At 28.8% G+C, this 16599-nt stretch overlaps 1 protein-coding gene across 1 annotated transcript in view; it reads right to left on the reverse strand.

Moving 5' to 3' along the window:
- The window catches only part of LOC113559385 (dual 3',5'-cyclic-AMP and -GMP phosphodiesterase 11-like), a 76731-nt gene that overhangs the window by 38867 nt on the left and 21265 nt on the right, over positions 1 to 16599 (reverse strand). The window contains exon 2 of the mRNA XM_026965152.1: positions 1346 to 1462. Within this exon, the coding sequence (XP_026820953.1) occupies positions 1346 to 1462 (117 nt within the window). The remainder of the gene's footprint in view (positions 1 to 1345; positions 1463 to 16599) is intronic.

Below are 16599 nucleotides of genomic sequence, written 5' to 3' on the forward strand. Positions count from 1 at the left end.
TAAAAACACAACGTAAATGCGATGTAAAAATATAAATACCTATGTAATATTCACACACATACACACAAACATCATACACGTCCTAATACATATTGTTATTTTTTTGATTTCAATCGGCGAGAATTGAGCAACGATTTAATGATATTATAGTATTACATTAACGCATCATCATTCATCACAACACCGGGCGAGATCAGATTCACAATATTGCGCTTCAAATGCACACCTAATATTATAATACTATAATATTGTATACCTACATGTTATTATTTTATTTGTAGATAATAAAAATTTACGGGCGTGACCAAGGACTATAGATAACAAATTTTTTTTTATTCTTTCCCCATAACACATAACCGCATCATCATCACAATAATAATCTTCATCATCGTCATCGATAACAATGATGGTGATCATCATCGAAAACAATAAAAACGATAACGGGAAAACAGTGTGTTATATTTTATTAACCAAAACCGTCTAGATTTCACTTGTCGTTTTTATGAATGAACGAGCGGCAAAGTGCCCCCCCCCACCGCCACAGTATAATATTATATTATTATGCTATTATTAAATACCGCAATGATGGGATAGGATGGAATAGGGTGTGGTGGTAGTGATGACCGGCCTACGTAGTGTGTGCGAGAAGTTATAATAATAATAATATTTTTATAGAATTTAATTAATGATCCGCTACAAAATGCGCGCGTTCGATCGCGTCTTGTGCGTTGTTTTTTTTAAACTTTTATATTATCCGACTGCTGCTGCGCTTTGGTACATTTTCCGGACATTGGCATCATCTGGCCGGCACGAAAAAAACACATGCACGCGAATATAATACACGCTAGGTAGGACACTGCAGTGCACACAATAACAATATTATATTGTTATTATTATATTATCTATATTACTATAGTCTATAATATGTATATTAATATATGCGTATGTGTTTGTGTATTCTGTTTCTGTATAATATAGGCAGTGCATTGTTGTAAAAATTCATTACAAAGGTCACATTTTTTAATTTAATTTTTAAACATATTTTCTACACACCGTAAACTGTATTTTCGTATATATTTATATTTCATGCGTATTGGTATCGCTCACTGACATTGTTTTCCAATTTTCATAAATTTCATAATAACTATTATCGTGTATCGACGCATTTGGCATCGGTTAATGTGGAGGAATATAAACTATTTCTCCCGAAGTATTTGACGATGAGTCAGGGAGAGGCTACGCGTCCAATAATATACATATATTTAAATATATCTACCACATAACCTTTAATATTTTAACTTGTGAAGATTTATAGACATAGAAGCACCATAATTCATTGACTTACCATGCTTCCTACGGGATGACATCCATTGGATTGGCGGAGATGGCAACGAGCGGCTCCTGCTCGACGAAGGCTCCACGATAGTAGCTGGAAATATATCACCGGAAAAGAATCCAATGCCTATAAACAAATTAATAAAATATTATTATACAATATTATAATGAAATAAAATACAATTTTCTACAATATACCTTAAAAATTGTTTTAAGACTTTACCCTACATAAATAATCTTCATAATCAAAAATATTGTATAAATGTTTTATTCTAATTTTATTTTTAAAAATAAAAAACAAATAATATAATATGTCATTTGTTTGCTGAGTATAATTAATTTCACTTTTCACCGTAACAGGTATATTACCTAATTACTGTTTTAATTAAAAATATTTTAAATAAAATGAATATTTATTAATTTACTTACAAACAGTGGCGTGTCCAGAACTTTTTTTGTGGATGAGCCACAAAAGATAAGTTCAGAATGGTTTAACCCTCTCCTCATATTATAATTTTATCTATTTAAGTTTTAGTATTTTTATTCTAAATGACTAATTTTTATATTTTTATAATAAATGGTAGCTTACCTTTTATTAAAACATAAACTCTTTAAATATTTAAATCTAACATTTTTGTTGAAATATACCTAACCCAATCAAAACAATTTTTTTTCTAACTGTAAATCATATTTTCATTTTTCATTGAGCATCGGACTTATACTAGTCAAGTACTTATATAAAATTGTGGGTGGGCACTTGCCTACCTGGCCCACCCTTAAACATGCCACTGCTTACAAATATATTATATAACGAATCAATACATAAGTAACAAGCAATTTCATATACTTTAACTTTCAACAAAAATATAGTTGTGTTCTTATAGTTCGACTAAGCACAACAAAATGCATATATTCAGCAATTTAAATTACAATTTAGTGTTTTAAATTAATTGTACAATTATAAATAACTTATTATTTTATGAATAATATATAGGTTATTATAAATGTATAATGTATTTCCGAATTCCATGATAATATGAGTAGGTATATGAATATGACTAAATAATATTATGTCGTAAGAAACACAGAAAGAAGAAAATATTGTAACAATAGAATTTTATTAATCCAACTAAAATACGCAATCATAATATTCAAACAAGTTGAACAGGATTAAATAGAGATAAAATATAATATGAAATAACATAGTATTTGGCGATTATAAATACTACGCAATAAGCTACTTACTCTAATAAGACAATGATCTAGAGAGACTAGTTTGTACTCGACGCACTCAAGTATAATAAGTACATCTTTTATAAAATCCATCATATGTTATAAATTTTATGATTTTTTTTTGTATTATTAAGTAAGCGGGTAAGTGGCCAAGTGGCGAATTACACTCGTATTACTTTACACAATATTGTCAATAAACTTAAAACAATTATTGTGTATTTGTTATAGATAACGAATTTCAAAAAAATTTAAACAACAGCTACGTTGACCTAATATTTACATTTACAAACAAATTTCATTATTAAATTCTAATGTTATTTTAAACAAAAATAATAAAACATTATTTTAAATTACTTGTTTTGTCAAAGCTAAAAGACGGATAAACACATTTTGTTTTTCCTAGAAATACACATAGCATAAATTATTTTTACTGTTTTATATTTATAAATGTATAAATAATATATTATAATACGCCATTGTACCGATTTTATGAATAGGTCAGTAGGTAGCAATAATAACCATGTGTTAAAGAATGAACTCGTGTGTCTCGTGCATAACACATATCATGCATTCATAGTTAAATACAAGAGCTCTCAGTGTTTTCGTATATATTATACAATACTTGATTCACGATACATCACCTATAAGTGTAATGATTCATTTTTCTTATACCCATCGGCCATCACTGAATAAAAGTAACTTAGGTGCTTCAGAAAAATGTACAGTTGTTGTTATTCAGAAACGCAATTAGGTCACGCCTTATAAAACGATATAAAGACAATCTGTGTAATTGCAGGCGACATTTTTTTTTATTTAGTACATTTTAAAATTTATTATTTCACGCACGAAATGCGTTTAGACTTTTATAGCTTAGAAAAGTTTACTTAATACATAATACCTGAAGCTTTAGTTCGATTAAAAGTGGTATACTGTATACGACATTTACTGATACTCTTAAGACTTAAGCGCGGATTGAAGACAATCTGTTTAACCCATTTACGAAACAAACAAAAAATTAATTAAAACTTTGATTTCGCTATATTTTTATATTATATAATTACTAAGTTTATAATGCTATATACTGTATATATTTTATCACTATCACTATACAGTATCTGCATATTATGTACTGAGTATACTTCCAAGTTCCAATTAAGTTAACTCCATTTTTTTTCGACAAACGCGTTTCAAAATTAAAATTATTATACGATCAATAATAGGCAAGGGAGATCATATGATGCATCGAGACTATCTCTTTTGCTCTGCTTCAACGGTAGCTATAATTTTTTGGACTAGATGTACATATTAGACTACGATTTGAATAATCTTTATTAGGCTTGATTTTTGTTACTGTAACACCTTTTAGATGTTGTTGCTAATTAATTATTGTGTCAAATTGTAGTCCGGATGATTACTTGGACAACAGTTCACTTCCCAAAATCAGGGAATATTTTTCAGTGAGTTTCATTTCCATGTCAAATCATACTATGTTATTATAATAAATTCACAATATCGATATTGAATATCGTATACTTATATATTATTATTAATTATTACGTACGAATATTTCACATCAGCTACACACTTATTTCATCGAAAACATCGCGGGTTTCTGTTAGCTTGAATTTATATAACAGTTTTACTCGGAAGTCATCGAATCTCTTGTTATCTCCACACGTGTCAAGTAATTGTTCAAGTTATACTATCATGGTGCAATACCTACACAATGGTATTATACATCTATATTAAAATTAAACGTGGACTGGGATAGTGGGATAATGCAGAAGAATAAAATTATACATTATTATATAATACGACATCGTTTACAACCGGAAGTGGCGACTAATAATATTATTTCGCTACGCCCGCCCGGACTGATTAAGTAATAACAATTATTATACATAAAATGTATATAATACAGCAAATAACGCACACACCGTGTTATTATTATTATTATTACGCACTATCATATTATAGTAGATAATAAATATTGTAATAATATCATTATTCGTTTTATGGTGATGCGGCGCCGCCGACCTCGTCGATCGATTACAGGCATCGCATTCATCACAAGCGTTGACACCGAATTTGTTTTTTTTTTTTGATATGCTACATTATTATATTAATACACTCTTCCTCGTCACTTCCCGTCCTGGTTCTTATTACGGCTATAAATAAAAATACGACAGAACGAACCAACCGCCGCCGCCGCCGACACTGCAGCCCGCGAAATAGGTAGGTAGTACAACCACCGCAACAGATACACATATATTACCCAATGCCCTGTACCCAATAACGTGTAATAATCATCGTGCACGTGTGCGAGTTCTCAGGCGCCCGTCATCCTGCCATCCCGCGTGCTTATTATATATATATATATATATTTATATAATAATATAATATAGTACACCGAACGTCGTCGTCGTCGTCGTCGTCATCGTATATCCATAACGGGGGCGTCGTTGCCGCCTGCACAGTTTGCTGACAGACGACAGACGACAGTTAGCGCGGTCGTCCTATTTTCAAACCGTCACTCGGCCCGCAGAAAGTGTTCGATCGCGATAACCATAATTTTGTCATAACCCATATTACATTATATCTACCGTAATACTGTTGTAGTTGTAGTTCTATAATAGACGGTAAATAGATTAAATCTATTCTGTGGTAGTACAACTACGCTGTACGTGTTGTACACGACAAAATATAATACAATTTTGTTTTTACGCCGGCGGGGGTTATTTTCTGTTTTTTTCCGTTTGAGCGATCAACGGGTAGAAAATGAGAAAATTCTGTATTATAATAATACGCAATACTATACAGAGATGATAAAAGCTAATTTAATGTAAACATAAACAATGTAAATAATACATGATTACATAGGCTAATAACCACTTCGTTTATGTCCCAAAAACATGACGTATTCGCAAGATATTATTTTAAAATTTAAATCAATAAAAAAATGTGTAAATTATAATCCATTGCGAAATGCGAATCTCGAATTGTCGGCCGTAAACTTATTGAATTATATAGTTTATACTTTATTGTGTGTAATGATAGATTATAAGCACTAATATTTACTGTTTAATATCAACAGTATACAATGTGTATTATGATGACGCTTAAATTCTTTTACGTCATAATATCGGTCACTAGGTCCCAATTCATAATAAAAGAATGTCGACAGTTCAAATCTTGTGATCGTTATAATAAAAAAACTTAAAATAATATAAATAATATATTTTTACTTTTTATTATAATTATCAATGTTATCATTTTTTATGTTTTTATTTTTTTTTGATGACAACATACATTTTCAATTACTTATTTCTCTGCAAAATCTTTTCCTATTAGAATTTCAATAAATAATAATCGCTCGTTAATAAATTAAACTCTCCGACTTTGTCTAATTCACTCCAGACAAATTCCAAAATGTAGTACTTAGTATTGTAACTGAAATCAATCTATTTTTAATCAGTTTCCAGGAAAAACAAATGTTCATTTCTGGAAGATTAACTTTACGTAGACCCCCATTGACTTTGATCTATCAAATCTTACTCCTGATTAAACTTTAAATTTAGTAGGTAACCTTTTACTAATCGCGTGTATGCAGAAGTTAGCTGTCCCACTCCTCCAAACTAGACCAAAAAATGTGTAAGTAATTATAAGTTTCAGTTATATTGAAGAGAGACTGTCGACTAAACATTAAAATCTCCCTATTGGCTTCATTTAAAAATTCTGGGATTAAACTTCTAATTACTTAGCACTCACTAATAAAAACTATAACTTACAGATTGTTTAGGTCAATTTGACTATGTTGGAGCGCTACCTTAGTATTTAAGATTAGATAATTCTGGGGGTTAAATTCACACGTGGTTACAATCTTTGAATGCCCCCTTCCAAGTTTATGAGTTATGTATTATAATAACACACAACGTATCATATCACTGAAGTGTGGAACGGTTTCATACAAACTAATTTATGTATTGCTTTTTACGACAAAATATATTAATAAACAAGTTTATTGTCAAATTATTATTATAATTTTTAGACACACAATAATTGATAAGTACATATTGATTACGCCATACGGCTATATACGAATAAAATACGCACGTATACATCAGTCTTCAACCGCAGTCAGCCAGTCATCACACAAATAGACTGTTTTAAACGCACCCATATGGCCATATTATATCATGACCTATTTAATATACTATATGCCATATGCATTAAATAGTGATTTCATCTAAACAAGCATAAATTGTATACGACCATTACGACCCCTGAAGCCCATAGCGCCGATTTTACAACTATCATCGCGGTCAATAAACAATGTATAATATATATAAATACGCTATACTTACTTAGTATAGCGTATATTATGACGTTTTGGTTCGTTTTTATTAATATTACTGTAAGCCGTTGACAAGGGGAGTGCTCACGTGGTTATACGTTTAAAAATATGAATCTAAAGATTCTAAACTCAAGAAGTATAGAAAGAGTAAGAAAGTAGAAACTTTAACCCCCAGAAGACCGTGTTAAAAGTTTGTTGTTTGAAACCACACGATTCTTAATCGACATGTTATGTTCATCGTTCACCACGATTATGACATACACCGTCGGTAATCGGTATAGTCGATCATTATTGTTATTTACACATTTGAATCGTATGATATTCTATAGATACCTCTATAGGATCTAAGTATATAGGTAACAGTAGGTTATGCGACCCTTATTATAGAGGTACCGGCATCTGCTTACCTATTTGTATGCATATACTGCCCACATATGTGAGATGATTTTAATGAACGTTTAATTTAAAAACTAATAAAGTTTAATTCGATATTGTTTTTTATAAATCGTTCATTGTCCGGTTTGACCTGTTAGTCGCGTCGCGTCGCTGTCGTTATACAGAACTCATAAATCGCAGTAAAGTAAACCTTAAAACACGAGTACAACGTTACTAAACAAAATAATATGCAATAATATATACTGCTACAGTACCATACTATACTATATATGTGGACACACAACTGTGTGTATATGATAATATTAATACATTACACAATACACATTATATGTACGCCATAGTTACCGCGGTGTCTATAATATCTCGTACATACATTATACACTTATACAACACGAGTTCTGCTGTATTGTTATAATATGTCAATTGACTCCAATTGCCCGAGGTCACGACCAGATTCATATTTAATTGATCCAAATACGATTCTTTGCCCTCCTATGTAACATTAATAATAATAATAATAATAATAACAACAACGTGCGCGATCGTATATTATATTATTATACTATTTTAGTATATACGACATACGTGCTGTGTAAGCATATACGAATTTTTCCGTGCACCAATGTGGAAGAGGTCATGTAATCCAGTTGATACTTTGGCGAAAGCTAAATTACCATAAACAAAGTTTATTTACACTATATCCTAAATATTTTGGCGTGAGTATTTAAAGTATATTAGTATATACCTACGCACCACCACACACACCGTATTTTTGTCATCGTCGCCATTCATCGACATCATTATATTATTCGTTAATAATATAGGCATTATAGGTACCCCACATAAACATACATACAAATGTACTGTGTAAATATACACGTGTATATATTTTAGGTAACGACTAGCGATCTAACGATCAGTCAAAAATTGCATCCCTCATTCATCATCCCTCGCCCCACGGCACACGTTTCCACGGTTCTGAATGCGACAACCGGAATATCCTGTGTTTTCTGGTGTATGCAACACATGTAATGTACAAACATAATCAATTTTAGTAACTGTAACTACAAGCTATAGCATATAATAATATGCGTATTATAACCCTATCATCGTAATCACGTAATCATTCCGAGTTTACAACATAGTCTGGTGTATTTTTAATTTTAAACAAACAATATTAAAACCATTAATAAATGATTAACACGTAGATTTCCTCGTTATTTATAATAGTTTTTGAAATCCAGTAATGTCATACAAACCTTTAAAAAGTAATATATGTACCTAAAGAAATTAAATTTAAAAAAAATCACGAATTCGCATGAATTATAATATATTCTATAAAATACAGAAGTTTGATACTCTGGAAGTTATAAGACTAACATTTTATTCGGTGACTCATTCATAATAGATTTTTAAAAACCAGAAACTTTATATTTTCGCTTCATTTAACTAAATTCGGGAAAACTTTGGATACTCAGTTTTCTTATACAAATTATACTCATAGATGCATATAATATAGGGAATAGAGATATAGATAATATTTTTAAAATTGTTATCGTCATGGTTTTTCTTAATAATTGTTCAATGTTTAATAATATTGCAACAAATACTATCGTTTAACTGCAATGTTGCGAAACGCTTGAAAAATCTAAACCATTATACTACGAGAGTGCTTTAAGAGATTTATTATATTTTATAGTAAATTTATGAATAACCAGATCTTATTACAATTCATTTGTATACGTCATTTTTCATTAATTGTAAATTATAATCAATTATTTAGAATTATTGACAGTGCCATAGTATTTGGATTATTCTTATTTAAATATATTCAATTCACATAAATTTATTATCTCACATCATCAATAACGTATTATACGATTTCGACAGAGTAAAAAGGTCACACAAACGCCAGAAAAACTTTTATACTTGTGTAAATAGGTATATTAGGTATATCTAGTATACCTATATTTCAGTCTTTACAGTATTGTACCATGCACTTTTGTTCCAGTTATCGTTGTACATGAGATACGCAACGACCGCAGAAATCATTAATCATTATTTGTTATACATTAATCGTCCAAAGTTATCTAGGAAATCAGACCGAATACATAGTTTTATTTACAATGATATCATTATAATTCATAATATACGCATGTACCTACATCACTCGTGAGTTGTGACGTATGCAGTGTGTTCTTATACGTACATGGTGATTGATCGAGAAAGTTGAAACATCTTCACAGACAGACTATAGCACCAATCGATAAAATAAATACGAATTTAAACCTTCAATAGATAATATTATATTCTTGAATAGAATATAAACTTGCACAGAATATCAGGAACAGTGGCGTAAATATTATTTTAGAATGATGGAGGGAGATCAATGATAAATAAACATCGACAGTAACATAGTAAATATATACAAGGAAATTTACCGAGCATAAAAGCACATTTTTCCTTTTTCAATAATGCAGTTATTAAAAATTTAATTTTTTGAATTCTTTAATATACATAAGACTTGTGCTACTTTAGGAGTGTCCTATTTTTAAAATAACATTCTTTTTCTTATCTACTGTACATTTTTTGGTGTATAATGTACCTATCTGAAAATGATGACACCTATTAAAATCGAATTTTAAACGAATTATTTAACTTGGTGTACCAATAATAATAGGCACGAAAGTTTAGATGAATATATGAGGATTATAGTAATTTCATAATTTTAGTAATTAATATTAATCTATCGACATTCACCATACATAACTTGTAAAAATAATGCATAGAAAAGTATAATAAATAATAGGTCCAATAAAACATCTATTTGTAAAACAATATTTAAGGGATACACAATTATCATAATATAAATATTTTAGAATACTGAGAAACAACTCATTCAAATTTCGAATTGGATACATTAAAATTAAAAAAAAAAATATATCCACTAAGTAATTTATTATAAAAAAAGAAGGTTCTCGTTTTAAAAACAGAAGTTTGTATCATCATACTCCAAGTAGTGCGAACAATCGCACTTATTTTTAAGTCCGTAATAAGTGAAGTGTCAAATTATCAATTAGTTAGACATTCTGTATTTTTAAAAGCAATAAAAGAGAATTTGACACCAACGTCAATCTTAGTACACGCACTTGCGTATTATACAAATAAATAATATGACACGGACATTTTAATAAAACAATAATCCACCTAAATGTATCGGACGTGCGTCCAATACCGACGATTGACGATTTCGACGGAAATGTAATAATATAGTATTATATACGCGTGATATGCGCTGTGGTGACGGGGGAACACAAAAACAAAAACGTCATTCGTCACAGACGTAGTACTTTATGTATCCCTCAATGCCCGGGAGGCTATCGATGACGTCCGTTAGTCATCGACTAGCAATCGAATGGCGAACGTGTTCGTTCCGGACATCCGGACACCGGTGAATGAAAATAAAAACAACAATTAAAAATAACAAGCTATGTGCCGACTAAAACTTTGACAAGTCGTGTAATACTAAAATAATATTTATTATACGTATTATATATATGTATATAATTGTAAAAGCGTAATAAAACGTGATACGTACTCCATGAATATGCTCCAATATATCGTAATGATAATCATGACGAATTTAAAACATTTCTGATACAATAATTTTGTATAAGTTGACGATCAAAACACAAAATTAACGATAATAGTTCGCTAGCCTACTTTTTTATATCATAAAATAAAGTAGTATTAATATATTGGAAATGGATAATATATTGTGCACAGTGTATAAGACGAATAAAACTTAACGATATCTACGTATAAATTACAATAATGTATTCAAAATGCAACGGTACCGTCAATTTTAGTTGAAAATATTGTATTTTGACGTATAATCTGCCATACTAATGGCACAAAACCATTAAGTATCAACAAACTTAAATAGATTATTCATTGTTCAGAAACAGCACATCATCATCATCGTCGTAATTATTATAAATATTAAATTTATGAGTAATAGAACTTTCGCATACTCGTGCTAGTCATATGAAAATACTGAGAATTTGTATAAAACTACTTTTGTTTTGCGCATAAATTTATTGATATTGATATTTTGTCGATATGCAGTTCAAACGATTAAAGTTTATAATATACCTAACGTTTAATTGAATATTTGTACCTAATAAGAATGTAGATCATTAATTTTTTTTCGAATTTCGCAACGTTCACTAGTATATACCAGTATTAGACGTATGCTGTATTACCACTGCCAAAATGAAAATGTATAAGCTATACATTGTTTAATAAAAAAAAATGACTAAGCACAGTCGTTACTGGTTATAGTTCTTAATATATTCGTTTCTTAATCTAAAATGTAGAGTCAATCATGTATTATGAATTGGATCATTTTTGATCAAGTAGGTAGACAAAAATATCAAAAAAATAAAAATACTGCGTATTATATAATACATAATAGTGCCTACTATTCTGTTTGTTAAATATTATGATATCAAAACATACTATGCTCAAAATAAGATAAAAAAAAAAAAAATCAATCAAATATACAAATGTATGTATTAATAATATATAATGGGATATTAATTTCCAGGACAAATAATAATAATAATTAAGAAGATACCCTTACTATACATTATCATGTCATGTAGATTAGATATACATATATAATGTATTATAATATATAGTTAATGTGATCCGTCCGTTTACGGGTGATTATAATGACGCGAGCTCAAGGCGAGTTCCGATATATTTGCATGTGTGTGGACATAGTACATCTATAGATATGCGTGTACGTGTGTTGTACGTATATATTATGTATATATGCTATATATATATTACCTATATGTATATGTTGGCGCCATCTCTATACCTTCTCTTTAAACGTTCCCAAGTGCAACAACGGTTCAAATAATAATTATTATTGCTATCGAATAAACACCAGGTGACCGCGTCAAGGTTGCTCCGAGATTGTTGACCTATGCATTCCATTGCTAATTTCAAGAGAGCTATAATATAATACATCCACGCGCGCGCGTTGCAAGCATTCATGTTCGACGGCGGTACAAGTTGTAGAGCGAACCTATATTATACACGTCATAATAATCATATATATATATAGGTATAAGCAACGGTTTCCCCTTGCTTATCCTTTTCGCGGTTACGGGTTTTTACTGTAAGTACATAGACGAACTACTGCACTATAGCGCACAATGCACTGCAATTGTACGCTCGTCGATCGGCGTATAGCTGTTCAAAGATATTTAGGTATTGCTGCCTGTTGGTATCCACTTCATACCCCGTATTTGGTGCACAATATAATATGTTATTATACACCCCAAAAGTCAAAATACCCGTCGTGCTTGGAGATAAATAAGGGGACTATCGGTGCTAAGCCATCCTAAAAATCGTTCGACTTTCCCCAAGAAATGATCAAAATGATTAGATACGTGACGTAAAAATATACATCATAAGAAATATATTATTTCTCCTAGACACCCCTTAAAAGCTAGCAGCATATTTGTGTCAATATTGTCGTATCCAATTGGCACAATAGGAGTATTAGATAGGCATTATCTTACGCATACAGAAAATTGGTTTACATATTTGATTTTGTTGGATACAATAAACGAGTAAAATGTGAACACACTAAGTTCCTAGATTAAGAATTTTGATAATTTGACGAAAACTGATAAGCATATTAAAATTAGAATTTAGATAAAACTCGAGCAAGCATAATATGTATACATGCCGTTGCAAAAAACTATAGTTTAATACGTTATTTAACCAAAAAAAAACCATTTTACCTTTCAATGATAAATAATTTCACTGTATATTATAATATGTACTATAAAAAAAACATCACAACATGAATATATTGAAATAATATTATAATTTATAACTAAATGTAAGTTTTCGAGTATCGTGTTCAAAAACTCGAGACAATTTTAATTTCAATGGTAGGTTAGGTATAATATTCTGCAGGTATGGAGACAATTTATCACATGATGTCAAAGTATAAGACTACTGCATACAGTATATATTATGCATTGTATAATCTACCCATACATATATACATATGATATTTAAAATAAATAAAGTTGAAACGATAACAAAATATGTAGGTACAAAGTATAGTTATTGGTATAAATAAAGCATATCGTTTAAAATAATTACATGACAAACATTATATAATGCAGTAAAAAAAAAGGATTAAAGTAAAGACAAGTTGACAAAAATAAAAATATTTAAATTTAAATACTAAGCAGAGAGAAGAGGCTAAAGTAAAATTAATGGTGATTTAGGCATTGCAGTATAATGACTAATAGTTAAGCTAGGAACAACTAAATATTGTCTATTGAAAATGTTGATTGAAGATTTACATTAAAATAATGATTATTTAATCGACAGGGCAGGCAAATTACTTATGGGTACATTTCAATAATTAAAACCGTTTAAATGACTGATGACTGATTGGTGTCGAATTCACTGATCATCCTAAATCAGTTACAAATATAACATGTATATAAAATCAACCTATATCTAATATATTAATAGTTATATACCAACTAAATTGGCCCTAAACTCTATACGTAGTTTTCTCCTCACCACACGAATTATGTTCAACTATTTAATTATTGAAAGTTATATTCATGTATAATAAAATGTTTATGGCGTTAAACTTAATTACATACATGATTTATGACTGTACAAGAAATAATTTAATTAGATACGTAAATAACGCATCATACGGACTAAATCATTACTAAAACTCAAGAGTTGCATAATTTTCAAGTTATATAATTAGTAAATACACACTCTTATTCAAAGCACGTTACTCATTGTTAGTATAATTATTATTCTTAATAGTATAATGAATAAACGCCAAGAGAATTTTTAGACATACAATTAATAATATAATACTTTATAATATTATATAATTAATAAATACAGTATGTAAAACTTGAATAATAAAAGAGGATTTTATATATTAAATTTATTTATGAAATAGAAAAATAAAAATAGAAAAACTCTTTGTAAAATTGTAATGGATGTCTGAAATGACGCGACGTTATATTTCCTGTTCTTTAAATAAGTAATTAATTATAGACTGAAAAATATTTTTTGTAGACAAGAACTAAAACGGCTCTAATCCCTACACTACAGACTAACCATGAAATGTCATTCACTCGAGGAAAAAGAAACCCTGTCAATCGACAAAAATACAGTTGTATTTATTCACACTGCAGCAATCTTTAGGGAATTAAATATCCCTGGCTTAACGCACTATACGCTTCAATAACATATAAAAATAAATTTAAAAATTGATACCTGTGAAAAATGTAGGAACTAAATAATTCTTAAAAATACAAATTGCACGAATAATAAGATAATTCGTTCATAACGAATAACAAAATCATATTAGTCATTTTGGCATAATTTATATCGAGACATTAGTTATACCTTTAACTATCCTACCATACCTATAAGGCTATAAATTATTATTTTTATAATAAGTAAATATTTTTACAAGTATTGTTACAATGTGTATACCTATATATACTTGTTAAAACGTATTTTATACAATAGTCAACAAAATTATAACATAAAATATATTTGTAATGTAATTTTTTGTAAATTTATCTGAGAAATATATTGTTTTTGATTATTCCAAATAAATATTCGGCTCCATTTAATGATTATAATTTTAAAGAATTACCATCAAGTATATACATTTATATTTATTAATAAACATTCTAAATATAATTTTAATAATCTAATAAAAAGTCATTAAAAACTAAAAATTTCCATTAAACAATTTGCTGATACTTTTTGACGGAAATTATTATAACATAAGTATAGTATAATGATCAAATATTTTTAATAATATCATATAAAATAATAAATTATTAGAAAAAACATAGACATTTGATGTGAAAAACATTCTCAACAATTATTATTGTAATCTTTAAGCTTTGAAGTAACATGAATTAATGAAAAAATCAATAGTTTATTAGATAGATTATTATAAGAGAAATTTTAATGAGTACCTATTGCACTATAAGTAACAAATATTTATTAAAATATGTATGAAATATTTTAATTAATTAAGAAGAAATATTAAAAATTAAAAAATTATTGTTCGTAGAGACTGTCATAGATTAATCCTGCAACAATTTTATTATTCAGAATATATATATTTTTAAAGATTTTAGGTAAATTATTATCAGCAGTTTGCAAAATGGGAGAGAACCATAGTAATATTGCGTGCCGCAAGTGTTATAAAAGCCTAAAGCGCCAACTAAATCAAATCTTACCTACTATGGTTTAATTTGTAAATCAATTCTGTGCACGTTATTATGTTTTAATTTATAACTATGTTTATCCAGTTTGTCGCATATACATATATACATAAGATTTGAGCCGATCATATAATTCATATATTGTAAATAATAATATTATTCTACGATATTTATAATTTCACAACTCATCTCTTTTTAAATAACAACGACCAAGCTATCTAAATGAATATTTTATGCATGGTTTCATTGATTTCACTGTATGATTAATTACTTACAAGCTACAAGACGTGTTTAGTACTTATGTATTTATTATAAGAATATCCACTTTAAAATGCATCAATAAAAACACCATGTTTTGTTTTAAAAATCAAGTAAATATATCTAACTGCACGTATAACTGCATACATCAGTCGCAGTAATAATATGTAAGTTTAAATTATGTGTTATAAGTTTATAACATTTAACAATGGTATATTCGTAAGTTTTGTATAGAAAGAAACTTATTATTTTAAGATATTGTTTGATAACAAACTAGAAAGCAACACAGTCAGCATAATAAATATAATTTATATACATATAGTATATTATTAATTGTTGAGAAACCAATGTACAAATAAATTTGTTTAATATCAGTTGATAAAACTATTTATTTATTTGGTTATTGAAACATATTGCGCGTTAATATCATAATTAGTATATGTTTAGTTTATTTTAAAGTATAAAAACAATACATTCGCATGAATAGAAAACCCCATAGCATATATGTATATTAGCTCGGTATTAGTAAGTAGCTATTATAGTAGATACGTTGTAAATGTACAAAATATACAAATATGGTGAGAACCGAAAATTAAATCATTTTAATCGAACACAAACAGAAAATTCATTCATTTCATTCATAATTTATATAAGACGCCATTTTAACTAGGTCGACTATATTACTATTGAGCTATATACGCAACA

This window comes from Rhopalosiphum maidis, chromosome 4, assembly GCF_003676215.2.
Source record: "Rhopalosiphum maidis isolate BTI-1 chromosome 4, ASM367621v3, whole genome shotgun sequence".
Lineage (NCBI taxonomy): Eukaryota > Metazoa > Arthropoda > Insecta > Hemiptera > Aphididae > Rhopalosiphum > Rhopalosiphum maidis.